The 17,147-nt window shown below is 45.3% G+C and overlaps 1 protein-coding gene across 1 annotated transcript in view; it reads left to right on the top strand.

Annotated features, from left to right (window-relative positions):
• The window catches only part of LOC126493878 (T cell receptor alpha chain MC.7.G5-like), a 170,272-nt gene that overhangs the window by 136,034 nt on the left and 17,091 nt on the right, over positions 1-17,147 (top strand). The window contains exon 3 of the mRNA XM_050130992.1: positions 6,849-6,901. Within this exon, the coding sequence (XP_049986949.1) occupies positions 6,849-6,901 (53 nt within the window). The remainder of the gene's footprint in view (positions 1-6,848; positions 6,902-17,147) is intronic.

Genomic DNA, 17,147 nt, shown 5'->3' with positions numbered 1-17,147 from the left:
GGTTATTAAAGCCCACAACAGGTTATGCCTGTGACTCTAGAATAAGCAACCAAGGAGATTTAAACTAGGGGTAGTTTGTCTTCTAGTGCTTTGCTGGGGGACTGCTGAGAGGCAGAGAAGGGGCTTTCTGGCTCACTGATCTTGTTTCTGAGCTGACAGTTTAACTATCTCATGTTGATCTCTTTCAATGACTGTGATGAGGTGAATCTGTGGGGTCAGGTGGACGAGGAGGAGAGAGACAATGGAACTTGTTCTTTGAGTGCCAAGCAGGGGTCTTTTCAGGGTTAATGAGCTTTTCTTAGTGGTAAGAGAATATCCATGTGCTACATACGTACATTTCCCCAAAACCGAGAATCCCTCTGAGTTAAAATGAGTGGTCTCCAGTGCCCCCAGCTAGGGAAGGTTATAATGGGCACAACAGCTATTTGCTTGACTCAAGGAGAGTGTCCTCAGGGGTTGTTGATGGGGCTTGTTCCCAAGCTTACATCTCAGTGCTGAATACGAGGTGAGAAGTGAGACGGACCCAAGCTGCCCCTTCCTGTCCACATCCTTGTTGAGGCTCTGGAGAGAGGGCTGCCTGCCAGATTCCTTTTGCCAGCAATAACAGAACTGTGTTTGAGATCCTAAAGGAGTTTGTTGAGCTGCTGCTTTTATAACTCACTCTTGGTGTCAAATATGGTCAATAAGCAGCAAAAAAATTCAGGCAAAATAGGAAGGAGACAGAGAGTGACAGCCAAATAGATAATGAGGACTGCTTATTACTGACAAAGAGGCAATGTGGGATCTGTTAAGTCCCATAAAGGTAAAATATCCATTGAGGGATATGTAGCTTTCCCAAAAACTGTCACTAGAAGTTTTGGGTATGGTCCCAATCACAGTGTGACTCAAACGCTTACAAAATTGTCTTCGGAAAAGGGACCCAGCTTCATGTTCTCCCTAGTAAGTGCTGTTCCATTCTCTAACATTCTGACATTCTCTCCCACTGAGCTGAAGGTGTGCTGAGTGTTGTGTGGGAAAGTTTCTTACCCTCTGAGACAAGGGGGCAGCCCTCAGGTCCAGGGCACTCCTCGGCTCAGCCAAACACCACACCCTCTGCCTCTACCGCAGAAGAAAATGCTCCCACTCTTCCAGCTAACACAGATCTTTTTCATTGTTTACGAGGAGTGAAAGGAAAATCAAGAAGCTTTGTCCAGAATCCGTTTTCAAGTCTCCCCACCCCACTCTACCCTACCCCCAATTGTCCCCAGCTGACTGTACAGTCAATGTGATTTTTGGCTCTAACTGTTTTGTTTTATTTTATGACTCCCACAATCTCTCGCCCATCCTTTATAAATGGTCTACTTTCTGTGTTTGGCCTTTGCTGGTGTCCTGGCACTCTGTCCCCGTGCTTCATCATGTCCCTTGTTCCAGGGATGGGCAGGACACAACTTCTCTAAGAGACAACAAAGAGGAAGAGCGGGAGCCCCTTCACTCCACAGCCCTCTCTCAGTTGTTTCCTCCTTTCCATGTCTGTGGTCTATTCAGACCCAGCAACATGCTTATCACAAAGCCAGGACCAGGGATTTCCTTTGGGATAGTTTTCTCAGGCTAACAATGGCTTGGACATTCTCAGGGAGCTCAGAAACACCTTCCTGGATCACAGATCCGTCTATGGAAACTCTATGGTCAGGGTAGACAGGCAAAGCCAGACATGTTTTTATTATACTGTTGTGTGTAAGGGTTAGAGATAAGGACTCAAAGGGAAAATAACAGCTATGGTTAAATGGGGAGACTTCTGGATGATTCTACTGGGAAAAAAATGATTAACAAGAAGAAGGGCCCAAGAAAAACACTGGGCCAGGCACTGGGGGGTGTGGGGTGCATAGAAACATGGTCACCGTGGGAATCCAGGAAGTGGGGAGCTTATCTTAGGAAAGGAAGGCTTTCTATGGTTGAAAGTGCCTAGTCAGCTCTAATCTTCATCATCGATGGCTTCTGACCTTCAGTGCTCATGGGAACCCTCTGCCCCCAGCCCCCATCAAAGGTCTTTTAGGGGATGGAGATGTAGCTCAGGAGTGCATATAGCATACATGAAGTCCTCTGTTCAAGCTTGGGAGAGAGGTCGTGTCTGTTAGAGCTAAGTCACTAGGGTTAAGCAGGAAGATGCAACAGTCAAACTACTGTAAACCAAACTCCAGGCAGAGAGCTATGGGCAAGCCCAGGCCAGACCTACCCTGTACTGTGCCTCAAAGCCTTGCTTCCCTGACCACACATCCCAAGGGAGCTCCTTCTCCTGGCCCCAGCAGTCCAAAGCCTTGGAGAGAACCTGAGATTCCTTAGCCTGGAGAAGTACAGAAAGGGTTGTCTGGGGCTAAGGGGTGACTTTTAAATCCATTGTGGATGTCTATTTAATTTTTAATTAGAAAGAAATTTTAGTTTTTCTGTGTAATACATAAAATGCTCTTATTGTAAGCAATTCCAAGTAAGGATAAAGACAATATTGCCCCTGACCCTTCCCTTCAATGTCACTTTCTTTCTTCCCTGTGCTCCGTGTGTGGAGTTTGATTCCCTCAGCATCTGTGGAGTTTTCACAAAGAAGGGAAAATCTGTGTCTGCCAGGCTCACTCTTGGGAAAGGCACCAAACTCTCCCTCCCACCGAGCAAGTCCCTCTTGCTAGCTAATTATCTCCTGAAAGAAGCCCACCCTTCATCATGCAGAGGCTGTCAAAACACAGGTGGTGTTTTCCTTGCTTGGTTTGTGTTGTGTGGTTTGGGGTAGCAGTCAGAAAACAAGGTTATCAATGCGCATGTTCCCTGAGGCAGTGTGCTTGGGCTTTTAATATCCATGTAGTTTCTCCCTGAGAAAATGCATGAACCACCAGGAGGGGGAAGGTGCAGGGAAAGTAAGGAGGTGGGGAAGCAAGAGCTTGGTGAAAAGAGGCAAAAGGCCTGTGGGAGTAACAAGACTCAGCTGGGAGAGACAGGCCACAGCCACTCTGAATTTCCCAGGAGGAGTTCTCTCTAAGAGTCGTTCTTTCAAGGAAAATTATGGCAAATAGGACAGAGCCAGGAAGTGGCTGGTTATCAGTATTCCTCCCTCTCTGACCTAATTACAGGGAGATTGTTTTGGCCATGGGCAGTCATTTCAGGTTGTGTTTTCCTGCCTGCCTCCCCCACCTCCACCTGTCTTCTTAGAGGCTCCAGTCAAGGTTATTGCAAAAGCACAGAGCACTGTGTAACACCAATGCAGGCAGATTAACCTTTGGGGACGGGACCACGCTCACGGTGAAGCCGAGTAAGTTGCCTTCTTCTTAGCCTGGGCCTTTAGGGGAAATCAATCAAATCATTAGCTTGAAAAATACTTTAATTTTATGCATCTGCTTGGGCTCTTTATTAATATAATTAGGCCAAAAAAAGAGCTGTTTCTCTCCCCTGATTTAAAATGAGATGGGAATAGGGAAGGGCAGGGAATAAAAATATAAACAATGTTTAAGCCACTGAGGACATTAGGAGGGAGCTCTAGGGAATCCAGTACCCCAGCACTTTTGACTAGACTTTCTAGCAGGCTCCCTGGGCCTGTAGGATGCACTTTGGTTCTCTCTAATGGTCAAGAGCAGAAAAGTCCTCAGGCTTCTTCTCTGTGATCAGTTCCAAAATCTAGCAACCCTCACTGTCTGAAAGTACTTTCTCACATTTCATTCTGATCTCTGCTGCGATTTAAATTACTGGAAAGAACAAAGCGGACTTTGTACATCTGGATTAAGAAAAGTAAATATCTTCCCTGGAACGTGAGGCTCAGCACTGAGTCCCATCCTAAGACTTCTGTGGAATGCCCTTTGCCCTCCTAGACATTTTAAGCTGCAGCAATGATGGGCTGGGCACTACAGCATCAGCTCTAGAGACAAAATATCTGAACACAAATTTATGTTCTACTCCTTAACCAGCTGAGTAATCTGGGGTGAGTTTCAGCTTTTCTATCCATAATATGAAGATAAAAATACATCTTCCCTGATGAATTATCATGACGATCAAATGAAATAATACAGTTCACATATTTAGCATAGTGCCCAGGACACAGGGAGCCATCATTAAACCTCAGCCATTAATAATAATGACATACGTCATCTCTGATGCACGGCAGAGCTTTTGCTTCACCCTTTGGGCTTTCCTGTCAAGGCTCTGTCACGCAGCAGGAGCAGAGATGGAATAGAAGGGAGGGTGGAGGGTGTCAGCCTGTTCTGTGAAATTCTTCACCTGGGATTTGACACTGAAAATAGAAAGAACCCTGACTCATTTCAATAATAATAATTAAAAAAAGAAACATTGTGGTGTCAGAGGCAGGAGCACAGGGACAAGGGCAAGGTTTCTGCAGAGCTGCACAGCCAGGCTCTTGGGGCCACCCACCAACTTGACCCCAGAACAGCACAACTTCCTCCAAGATACCTGGAGCCTCTTTCCCAAAAGGGGTTTCCATATCACCAAAATACAGGGGAGGCTTTAGAGGAAAGGTAACCTATCTCAAATTGCCCTGCTCTTCTGGGCAGTGGTGCTCACTAGAAATCTGGTTCCTAAAACTCCTCTGCCTCTGACAAAGCTCTCAAGCCTGGAGAGAGAAGCTCAGCAAAGTCCACGAATGTGAATGAGGACCATGTATTTCAGGGGGAAGCTGTGAGGGCCAGGTGGGCACTGCCCCATCTCTAAGTCTGGGAAAGGAGGTATTAGACAAGACTGAGGGGCTTCGCTCTCCAGCCTGGCCAGGACACAGAGCATAAACTGCAGCTGATACTGCAGAAGGGAGCACATTAGTGGTCAAACCTTCTTAATAGGTTTTTGAATGGTGGAAATGAGCTGTCAGGAGTCATAGCCAGCGCACTTTCTCCGGAGGATTTTTGAAAGGAGATAGACACCTCCGGTCAGGGGTGAGTGAAGTGCAGTTCTGCCTCCAGGCGTTTGGAGGAATAAGAGAATCTTTTTAAGCTTTCTGTAGCCTCCAGAGCCTCTCTCTGTGAAAATACAGGACTGATTAATGCAGAGTTCCAGCCTTTGGGATGCATACATGGCTTACTGGGCTAAGTCTTAGAACCATTGCTTGCTGTTTCCCAAACTCCCTTTGTTCTCGGGACTCAACAGACAAAAGGGACTGCTTTTGTCTTCTAAAGCCAGAGCTGCAGGTTCCAGGTCCCGAGTCTTGTGGTGTGGAGAGGCCCTGGGGGCCCAGGGAGGAAGCACTAGTGAGTTTTTGTTGAGCACAGAAGCACTGTGCAAATAACTATGGCGGGCAACTGACCTTCGGTCTCGGCACCAGATTATCTGTGTATCCCTGTAAGTACACCATAGTGACAAGACGCGATGAGTACAGTGCTGGTGTGGAGGTCAGCTGGAGGGACCTGAGGGCAGAGGTCCACTGTGATCTCAGGAGGGGCTGAAGGACAAGCTCGTGAGGACAGAGGAGGAGAGTTGGCTCACTGGAGGTGTGGGAATTCAAGCTGTGGCTCCCACTGGAGGATTTGCAGTACAGGTTCCCTTCTCTGGGTGCTTTGTGAGGGAGAAACCTGAGCTGGGTTTTGATGCTGAGAGAAGCACTGTGCAGAAGGACAGTGTCTCCTCTGCCTCTGGGACAGGGACAAGGCTGCTTGTGACGCCAAGTAAGTGGCCAATAATTTGAATTATGCACTGAGTAAATTTATCTCCAAAAGGACAATCTATTCCCCAGGGGCAAGGGGACTCCTCGAATCAAAAGTACATGGGCAGATGAACAAAGGCCCAGTATCTTCTCACCTCTTCATCCGAGGAGGAGGCAAGGGTGGAAGGGGAGGAATAGCACGTGGACTTCATAAGAACCTAGTTCTGGGCTTTGTCCACGCTGCCGCACTTCCAGTGAACAAACTGTCTCGTGGCAGAGTCTTGCTCGGCAGTAAATTCCAGCATAGTTATCCCCACTTGGTAGATTTAAAAACTGAGACAGAGTTCAGTGATTGGCATTGCTCCAACAAGGACAGAACAGGCACTGAGACAGGCTTGCCACTAGACTCCAGAACCCAAACCCCAGGCTCTTTCCAAGAGTTGAGACAGGTGGTGGTCACACCCCAGTGGCACTGAGGAAGGGGTTTGGGGTCAGATAAGCTCTGAGAAACGAGGACTTCCATCATTGCAGAATCTTGAAGTCAGGCGGGCTTTATGAACCCCACGGTGCCTCTCTCTGGCTGTACTGCACAGAGAGTATGCCTCAAAGTCTTGAAAGCAGAGAAATTAAAAGTCTTGAAAGGAGAGAAATTAAAAGAGAAGAGAAAGATGTCTCTCGCATCATGCAGCCCCCTCATTTTGGAGCAAGACTGTTTCCCCAGGAGCCGTTTGTCTTTATTTAGCAGCTGTCTTTTCTGGGGAAGCCATTTTGTAGAAGTGTTTGTCACAGTGCAACAACTACCAGTTTGGGGAAATTGCAGTTTGGAACGGGAACCCAGGTTATGGTTACCCCAGGTAAGCCCAGTTGCATGGAGCCTTGGCGTCCCTTCTTCTTAACCTTTGTGTAACACTCCTTTCCAAGTAAGCCTTTGAGAAACACATTGGGAAGGATGCCATTTCCCCCAGACAACAATATCCAGAGCCATTAAGCAATAATGAGACAGCATTTTGGTATTAAATAGAAACATTTTGGATAAATAGGACTCCGCACTATTGTCTATCAGACTCCTACGTGTGAGCGCTCTGATTCTTCCTCAGAAGAAGTTACCGTAAGAAGCGCTGCCATGATTCCTGCTGCAGCGTGGAAACAATCAGCTATGGTTTGGGGGGTGGGTGATTAGAAATGTGTTCAGGCAGATTGGACATGTTTTTGACAGGGTATGTAACACAGTGTGAATTATAACCAGGCAGGAAAGCTTACCTTTGGACTGGGAACCAAGTTATCTATCAAGCCCAGTAAGTATAAAATTATATCCTTGGATTAAGCAATGTCTATGGGTTAAGGGCTGATTTTGACTCAATTCTACACTATGTAAAGAATGCCTACTGAGGGGGAATGGGGGTCAAAGAGGAGGCCAGAGTCTCCCTGCTTAGGATCTGGCAGCTCAGTTCAAAATGAGCCATGGAGGAATCATTCTGGGAGTTGCTCCCAGAATATATGCATCGGGACTAAGGATACCTGACTGATTGCATGGGCTTTGGCTGGGATTGTGGTCCCTGAATTTGTGCAGTAATCAGTGACAGGATTTCTGATTCCTTAATGAGCTCTCTGGGGCGCTGTTCACTTTGAGGTTACGTCCCTGTTTAGAATGAATCTTTTGTAAATCATTATCACTGACCAAAGTAAGAGATGAGTCTCTGTCAAAGTCTGAAAAGTTACATTGGAAAAAAAAATATATTCTTGAGTCCTGAAGGACACCTTCCCTGTCTAGAACATTAGCCAAAAGTCCATATGATGTAGACTCGCTGAGCAGACTCTAAGACCATCCTTTCAGACTCTCACCATTTATAAGAAAACTGAGCCCACTGATCATCACGAGACAGCCGTTCTCTGGCTGAACTGAGACCAGACCTTAAGTCTGGGGCCAGAATTCTGAGAAATCCACAGGACTTGTCTAACAGATGGCCTCCTGCACCAACCCTGTGTCAGGTCCATACTAATGCCAGGGATCCAGGAGGATCCAGAACTAATGTGATAATGGCCTCACAGAACCTTCTGCTTGACACAGGTCCTATTGTTTTCTCCCATCAATCCAATGCTCACCGCGACCTCTTCTGGGAATGGTCCTTGTCTGCTCGTCTTACTACCTTAGGAAAGTAATGGCTGTTTAAGTTCTCAAGACCATTAGCAGATAAAAATCAGCACAGATATCGGTGTAATGATCTATCCTGTCCCTTTAAGAGATGTGACCCATATAAAGATGCCTAAAATTGAAATTAAAAATGTCAATTTTCTTGTAACTTGATCTTAACAAAATTATTTCATTATGAAAGTGGAGCCAAGTTAACTTGCTGCCAGCTCCATGTCCACTGCAATTAGGTTCTACAAACTCAGGCTGAGGATGAGGATTAGGGCAGTTTTCTTGAAGCATATCTTCTTGGTGCCCTCAGTGGAGATTTTTCTCTGTTCTGACATTGTGAGTTTCTTTAAATACAAAAATCTGCATGTTGGTTTGACATCTAAAATCAAAGAGCATTTACTGTATAGAGTTTAGAAACACATATTTGATACTCAGAACTCTGTGGTGAAAAAAGGAAATGAAAGATTCCCCTAAAAGGATCTATTTCCTATGGAATTTCTAATTCCATAATTAGAAAGACAAAGGAGGACTCATTTAGAGTTTGTACATAAGTGATTTGGTTATATATGCACACACACACACACCCCCATGAGGTTTTTGTGTTTGGGTAAATCACAGTGCAATCTCTGGCGCAGGCTGGCAACTTACCTTTGGATCTGGAACCCAGCTGACAGTTATACCTGGTAGGCCACTATAGTTAATTATTATTTACATCAACTAATTAGAAAACAAATGTGTATAAATTATTTTGAGAGTCTGGGGTTGAGAATGAGAAAGATTCACCAGCAACGTATACCGGGAAGGGTAAAATAGAAGAGAGTCGGTCACTAAAGACCACGTAGAGAAAGAGAAGCTTGACCAGGATTCCACAGAAGGGAGTGGCGCAGAAGCCAGCAGTCCCTGGAGCCTTGCTGAACCAGGCCTGCAGCCCACAGGGGAGCTCCCGCCCTCACTGTGGTCCCACTAGAACCAAACCAAATGCTGCAAGATGGCTTTACCCAGAACTATCTAAGTCTTAACAACTTAGACTAACAACCCAGCTAGGAAACTACATTTCTAGCTTAGAAATTCCAGCTTATGCCACACAAGTCCTTAAACACACTGGTGCCTGCTCAAGATATTTCAGTGCATCCCCGTTTTCCATAGTTCTCGGGTGCCCTACTGGCAGAGCATCCCTGCAGCACACCGCCTAGCACGTTTACAAGTCAGAGCAAGCAAGCCCCTGGCCCTCAAAGCTACAGAAGTCGTAATTATTGGCTTAGGCTGAGCCACCTCTACTTTATTTCTCATAACTGTGCTCATTTGTTGAGATCTGTTTAAATTCAGACGGTGTGGATGTGCAACTCTTGGCACTGGGGGTGTCCTGAAATTGTCAGTAAATATTTCCCATAAATAATGTTCCTTCTAGACTAGCAAATGACCGCCACCACTGCAGCCTCTTTTCTCTTTCTCTCTCTCTTTTTTTTTTTCCTGAAGGGAATCTGCAAGTAGAAAGCAAAAATAAAACTAAAATGTAGAGTTTTTCTGTGTGTGCAGGTTGAAAAGGACTGTCAGTGTCGAGGTCAAGGTGCAGTTGGTCGTGTAAACTAGGTACTCTGTCAACAGAGTCGCGTGGTCTTGCTGGAAGGCCCCTCCAGCTTACATGGCTCGTGATGTCCTGAAGAGAAGTTCAGGGGCACCTGCCGAGTACCATCCAGACCCAGGGTTAAGGGCGAGGCTTCAGCTAGCCCTACCTCAGGTAGAAGAAGGATTTTCCTCACAGTCAAGTCCACCTGAGGGGAGTTTTCTCTTATAACTAGGAGGGCCAGGAGTAAAGAGCATTTACTCAAGGCATTCTTGTTTCGAGTATTGTGAGCATAGAGTACAGAGACATAGGAATGGACCCAAGCAGAAACCTAGAGGAAAGAAATCAAAAAACACTGGGGAAATTCAGTTGTCCTTATCCCGCCTGTCTCTGATAACGAATGTGTCTTCTCGGCTCGTTCCTCACTGCCCACGACTCTCGCTGGACTGCAGAGAACTGGCGCTTCCTGTAGCTAGCACACAGCTTGGTTAGTCACGGGTCCATACAGAGCCTCCCTTTGAAGAAGAGGGCTTTTTGTAACAGCACTAAACATTGTGTGTCTAGCTACAATACATTATACTTTGGATCTGGCACCAAACTCAGTGTTAAACCAAGTAAGTTATACTTACCCACCCGTTATTCTAAATTTCTCCTCTCCATCTATATTTGCTGTGAATTCTTTCCGTTTTGGGTCCTCGCCCAGTGTTTTATTTTAGTGCTCCTTATCTCTACATCTCTTGAACAGATATAAACAAATCCCATGATCCCATAAACATTCTGAAAGAGACAAGGATGCTCTTGACATCCTTCATACAGGAAACTCCCAATGTAAGGAAAACTACTGCTTTTACTAATTAACACATAAAAACAGAATATAATTTAAAGTACCTCTGAGTATCTAGGATTTCATAAAGCAGATATGGCATATTTTATGCATTCATAAAAGATCCCATAACTAACATTTATTGAGCCTTTTCTGTATACAAAACCCCGGGTAAATGCCAGTTGCAGCGTATCTCAATTCACCCCTTGATGACACTCTGGGGCAGATGTTATCCCACTTTCAGGGGTAAACTTGAAACAGTTATCAAATGCTAGAGAGGAAATGCAGGGTCAAGCTAGAGCAGCGGGCAGGCCTGCACGTCCCCACACCAAACTCTCATAACCAGGGTCTTGCTGAGGTTTGGACCTGGTGAAGTAGCATGTGTTGGGACAGGAATCACAATGACTGTAAGATCAGTAAGTGAGATGCAAAAATCCAGAATGCTTTGCAACAAAATGGTGGATACATGCATGAGCAATTTCACATGGGAAGTAAGGTTAATGACCAATGAATAAATTCAAAATGAATTCTCCCTTTGGGTTAGAACCCTAGCTTTTCTGCCACTCTCTCCTCCCTCACCACTTCTTCCTCGGCAGATGGACTTCCTTCTTAGGGAAGCCCTTACAGTGATGTATTTGTTGAGGACGAAGTCCTCAAAAGGTCAGGTAGAAACAGAAAGGCTGTCTCCGGGGCACACTGAGACTCTTAGAAGATGGCTTTTCCAATATTTGAAGAACTGTTATGGAGATGATGGAAGGCTTAATCCCAAAGGCAAAATCAAAAGCAGTAGATGAAAATGTATCCCAGCATTCCCTAAAAGCTTCTGAACAGGTGGAGCCACTGTGCGCAGGCTACTCTGTGAAGTCTGGAGATATCCCTGTGAGATCTTCACCCTGGATCCTCAGAGCCAATGCACAGGATATTGTGGAAGGGATTTCTGTGACAGTTTAGATGCTGGACTCGATTAGCTCTGACATTCTGTCAACTCTAAATGCTGATATCCCCGTGACTCTTGCATGGAAGCAAAAAGGGTGAGCTAAACCTGTTTCTTCTATTTTTAATATTTTGATAGCCAAGAAATGGGCCATCAAGTTGATCAAGTTGAAGCCTACAGAGATTTTTGCACTTAAAAGATAATGAAGTATGATTTCTCGGTGCAGTAAATGGGGAAAGAAGAGGTACCAGAGATGAAAAAGAAAGAGAGAAAAGGAATACCTCAAAAGAAGACCAGAGGTTGAATGAGGGCAGAGGGGGTGATTCTGCAGAGGACAGATCTGACCTGCCAAAGTTTTCACAAGTTCAGCTTTGGAATAGGATCCAAGCATAATGTCAGTCCTAGTAACTGGGCAGCCTTTAGACTGGGGAATAGGACCAGGGGAATGAAAGTACTTCTAATTTAAACACTCTCAAAAGGCTATATAATTGCTTCCTGATAGGCAAGGATTCTGAAGGCAAAAAGACCATTGTTACCACAGATCATTTGTCCCGTAGGATGCAGCCCTGAGACAGACTATCTGCCTTAGGCTGCTGGCTGCACAGGGGAAAAAAAAAAGTTTGGGGCTGCTTAGAAGGAATGGAGGCCAGGGAGAGAGGATGGGGAACACTGGGAGCAGGTTTGTGTAAAGGGGGCTAGCACTGTGTAGACCGAGGTTCAACCTTGGGGAAGCTGTATTTTGGAATCGGGACTCGGCTGACTGTCATACCTGGTGAGTGGGCTCCTCTCTACTCCAGGGACACATTACTGTGGAGAAGCTTTAAATGGGGACAAGTGAATCCCGTTATTCTCAAAAAACACAAAACGAAAAACAAGGAAATAGGAGGAAGGAGTATTTCTTCTCATCACCACCTCCCAGGCAGCCTGGTATGATAAGCAGAGAGAAGGGCCAAGACAGCCTAAATAAAGTTCCTGTTAGGAGCCCATGAGAGGAAAGTGGGGGTTCCTACCAAAGGGAAGTAGGAGGGCAGTTGTACTAGAAAGAGTGGAAGCAATCCCGAACATGCTCTGGACCATTGACCAACATTTGAAGAAGGCTGAGGCCCACAGCCAGAGCAGGCAAGTGAAGAGCAGTTGTACAAGATTGGCTTTTCCTGGGTCCTGTGGTTGTGGATCGTCTCCCTGTGAGAGGCCCCATTGCCTACTGTTGGTGGAGAATGACCTCTGTGTGCCCTTCTGTACCTGCCCCAAGATGCTTGCTTACCACTTTCTCTATATCTAAACTTTAAAGAAGGAGACGAAAGCTGAGTCACAGTGCACATCAGCCCTGGGACTAAAGTCTCCCTCTTCCTTGGGCACCAGATGAAATGGAGACACTCAGTTATGAAATGCATTGTCCAGCACATTTCCATTCTAGGTGAATAACAGCCTGACTCTGAAGATTCCCGAGTTCCTGGTTCCTTTGTGTGTTAAACGCAGTCAAACAGGCTCCTGGATGAGGTTATGATTCACACCTGTTACCCCTGAATGTAGAGGTCTGAGTGGCCAAAGCTGAGAGATAATCAAATAAGTAAACATGTCAGGCTTATATGTGTGCTCACGTACAGCCATTCCATCTCTAGATCAGGTTTACCCCGAACGCTGAAAGCCCTCCGTCTTTTCAAGCCTAGGGAATGTCCTTTGCCAGGTGTCTGCTGAGTGTGATTTCCTTGGTCCCTGTGTTTTTGCTGGGCCTCAGATCACTGTGTGACTACAATGCAGGGAACACGCTAAGGTTTGCCAAAGGAACCAGGGTGCTAGTCAAGCCAGGTGAGTGTCTGGGCCTGAACCACAGCTCTGTTTTCAAACTTGAAAGGGGAGCCCAGTCATCAGGTTTTAAGAGAAGTATTATAGTTTGGCTCAAATTAATATGTATTAAACTTGGCTTTAAAATGTTCAGTATTTCTCTTACATAGTGTGGATAAATGGATGGGTGAATTCAGTGCAGATAAAGGATATTGCTATCTTGACGCATCCTGTGATAGATTTCCTAAAATAAGCCTACCTTACTGCCCCAAAAAGCAAAGAAAGGCAGGAAAAGTGATTCTCTCTGTTCAGAGTGGTTCTGTGACTCCAATACTTTGACAATGGCAGGGCAAGGACCCACATCTTCTAAGGTTCAGTATCTTGCTGTCTGTGGCCTCTATAGCTGTCACTCTGGCTGATCTTCTCGGGCTCTCATTTTCCCAATTATCATAACTGAAATACAGGTAACCCTTATCTCCTGGCTCACAGAACATATGTAAGGATTACAAAGACAGTTTGCTTTGAGAAGGAGTGAGGCTAGACAGGGCTTTGTTTTATTTATTTTCTTGGGGAGAGGGGACTTTTTATTAGATTGGAAGGAGGAATAAGACAGAAACGGTACCTGAAAGGCAAGATGCTAGGATTAATATATGAACAGGTGAACAGGTACAACATAATTATTAAGGCGCTCAATTAGAAGCCCAAAATAGCAAACATCTTTTGATAGCCATACTCCCATGAGGTCTGCGGAGATCTCTGAGCCTTAGTTCATGTGTAACATGGACTTCACCGTTCCAGCTCTCCCTGCCCTGGAGGATGCCACGACCGAGCTAATGTTTGGGAAATGTCTTTGGAGTGCATGGTTAGGCAGGCGATTCACGACTTCTAAGTTATATCTTTATGTGAAATTCTAATCTGAGAGTAAATTAAAAGTGAGCAAGTTTGATGGACCTTGGCTATGGCTGAGAAAGGCTTGAATCTGGAAATCAGGTGCGCCTCAGAGAAATCATAAGAATTAGGCCTTCTCTGGAGATCTTTACAACCTACAATCTGTTTGTAAAGAACTATGCAGTTGGGAGAGTGGACTAAGAGATTCCTGGGATCTCCTTCCATCTGAACGAGCATGGGAGTTTAGTATTTTTCCTGAATTTAACAAATACGTGCTTAGTCTAGGGTTCTAGCTCAGCCAAGCAGAGGAACCCTGGGGGATTTTGTGCTCAGGCACTCTTTGGTTTTTGTGGTGGAGGAGATCACTGTGGCCTCTTCAAGTGGCCAGAAGCTGATTTTTGGAAGGGGGACCATGCTCAAGGTGTATCTTAGTAAGTATTTCTGTGGATTCTGAGTTGGATTTTTGTTGAGACAAGTGGCGAGTTTTCTGGACGTGTAAGCAGGCTACCAAATGTCTCCATTCTTCCGTGTTTCACAGGAAAGAAGGCACTCTCTGTGCCTTTCCCATATGCCTAGAAAAGCGGGCGGTAGTTTACATCATTACAACCACAATAGAGAAGCAGAAGGAAGATACTTCCTATGCCCAGCAGCCAACTCAATCCCAATCAGAGGAAAAGACCCCCCTGAAATGCCACCTTCTCTCCCACTTGCCATCATCTGATGGCTGTAATGTCCTAAACAGCCAAAGCCACATCTCCCAGTTGCCGAGTTGCCTGGCTGCCCTCTATCCTGTTACCCAACCTGATTTTAAGCATGCCGTTTGATCACCTGACCTCATAACTCAATATATTTGTTTATTGTTTCCCCACTTCTAGACGTTTCTGTCACAGGGGATAGTGAATGGTTTCCAGTGTTTCCTCAGTGTCTAGTGTTAAGTTACTTTGTAAATTAAGATCCAATCCCCAAAATGTCTTTCATTCTCAAAAAACTATAGTTTTGTTGCTGTGTATACAGACACTGACAACTTAAGGTCCTGGCTAACATCAAGGCCAGCAGAAGATCTGTTGTGTACAGTCATATGCTTGGTGAGTCTGAGAGAGCGAGCAAATGAGGAATGTGCAGGGCCTCGTTTCACTGTGCCCACCAGACAGGCAGAACATTGACATTTGGAAAGGGAGCCGTGGTGTCAGTCAGTTCCAGTAAGTACCTGACAGCTGTTGATTATAATGCCTGTATTTATGTATTGCCTGCTTATCATCTAAGTAAAGTAGAATTTGGGTTTAATGAGGAAAGCAACAATGTATTATTAAGAGATGCAGTCCCATGTGTTCATAATTATTTTAATAGCTTAAAATGATAAAAGAAAAATTACTAGAGGGATATATGTGATTTGCTTAACATTGGTGAAAATCAAAGTATATACAGGGTTGGTTTCTAGGTTACAGTTGGGATCAGAGGTGACAGCCTTTGACTAAAAAAAAAACTACTTAGTGAAATTTTACAAATCTTTTTAAAAGCAGTGTGTTTCAGAATTGGCTGGAGAATTGTCAGCCGGTACTGTCTCGGGCTTTCTGCTACATCCATGGTACCACTGTTATTGAGCCCTGAAAAGAGGCTTTCATGGGTTAGCATTTATTCCAGTAATCAAAAGGGGGAATCCCCAGCAGAGCTCCCATGAGGAAGGAGAGCTGTATGCTGATCATATTAATCCATGACCGCAGCAGATTGGGCGTCTTTGTCAGACAGCGCAGGACCACGATCTACAACATTGGGGAGTGGGACAAGACATCACTCAAGAGAGGCTGAGGCCCTCTGAACCTGCTGCAGTATTTGGGAGGCACACGTGCCAAAGAATTAATGGTTCATGCAGACAAATGCATTCTTGTATAGGAAAACTATTAAAATAAGGGCACCAAACTGCTGTGAATGAAATAAGCCATGAAGGTTCCCTAAAAGTAATAGCTCACAGAGCTGATCCTAAAGAAAGGGCAGCTTAGCCAAACGCAGCCAGGTCCTCCAAACCTGGTTTGACTAGTGCACCGGACCAGTTCTACCTGTAAGAAGAAAGCGTTTAATAATACCTCGTGAATAATATAAAGATAAGTTAATGCATGAGGAAATGTTCCATAGATTCTGAAGTGCTGCCCACATATAAAGTATGTGTCTATAGAACAAAAAAAATTAAAGCTGGGTCAGACAGGGAAGTGTTTCAGGATGAAGAGGCCATACATGTTCTTGGTGAAGAGGCTGTTTTCGTGTGGCTCTGTCGCCATGGACACTGGTCAGAAATGATCTCTCTCTCGTGGGGTGGAGTGAGTTGAGAGCTACTAGATGCAAATGGCAAGGGAAAGGAACCATTTTGTAAAGACCTCCCTGACAGTGTGACTTCTGGGACTTACCAGAGTTTTGGAACTGGGACAAAACTCCGAGTCATCCCAAGTGAGTCCGGTGTCTGCACCATTCTTCTCCCACGGTTGTCTCTGAGAAGGTGGCATTTGGAACACATGATGGAATCAATAGACCTCTTTCTGGGTCATTTTCGGGAGATTTGAGCAAAGGCATTAATAGGATCCCTCATTCTTCTCCTAGCATTTAGTAGTGTTGTTCTGCCCACGTTCTTTTCTAATAGGAAAGAAAGCTAAGACATTGCCTGTGGGGCCAAATGTTGAAGGGCAGATTCACGAAGCCAAAGCAGCAAAATTGGTGTTTGTCTTTAACAAGTGTGAACACCGTGTTATATAATCAGGGGTCACTTGACTTTGGAGGCAGAGAGCACTTGAGTAAGCCCCTAGCTTGCAGGCTGAGTTGACTGAGATGGGGGAGCCTTTAATTACAGCGATCTGGACACAGCTTCATGAAGCTGCCAATTGATTGACATTAAAGTTAGGGAGGCACTGTGGCGAGAATCTGAAAATAACTCTTGTGGCCATGAGAGAAGGGTTAGATAAATAAAGTTGGAAATTAGGCGTTTGGGGCAATAGATCCAGAGACGTGGGAAGAAAGCAACTTCATTGTTAAACCTGGTACCACAAATGGCCCAGGTTTGAGTTAAATGACCTGTGCACTTGGTTGGAATAGAAAAGAAAGCTAAGGGACAGCCTGTTTGTAGAGGGAAAGCTACAGCCCTAAGTCTGGTGTGTGGGCTCAAGGGTGTTTTTGACTGACTAAGAAGCACTGTGGGAATACTGGCAACTATAAATTGACCTTTGGGAGTGGAACTAGGTTGCTGGTCAGCCCTGGTAAGTGGAGTAAGCAAGGAATAATGGGATGGCTGAGGGGAAAATGCTTTTATGTCCCAAGAAATGGCTCTTAGTTGTCTTAGGACAAACTAGGGGGGGGGGTGTGATTGAGTCACTGTTATTAGAGTCCCACTGGTTCTAGCCAAAAAATGGAGAGAGGGGGGAAGGGGTG

Source organism: Alexandromys fortis, unplaced genomic scaffold, assembly GCF_014885135.2.
Source record: "Alexandromys fortis isolate MF-2015 unplaced genomic scaffold, M_Fortis_MF-2015_v1.1 scaffold_347, whole genome shotgun sequence".
Lineage (NCBI taxonomy): Eukaryota > Metazoa > Chordata > Mammalia > Rodentia > Cricetidae > Alexandromys > Alexandromys fortis.
The sequence above is the reverse complement of the archived record's forward strand: the minus strand, read 5'-3'. Positions and strand labels throughout refer to the sequence as shown.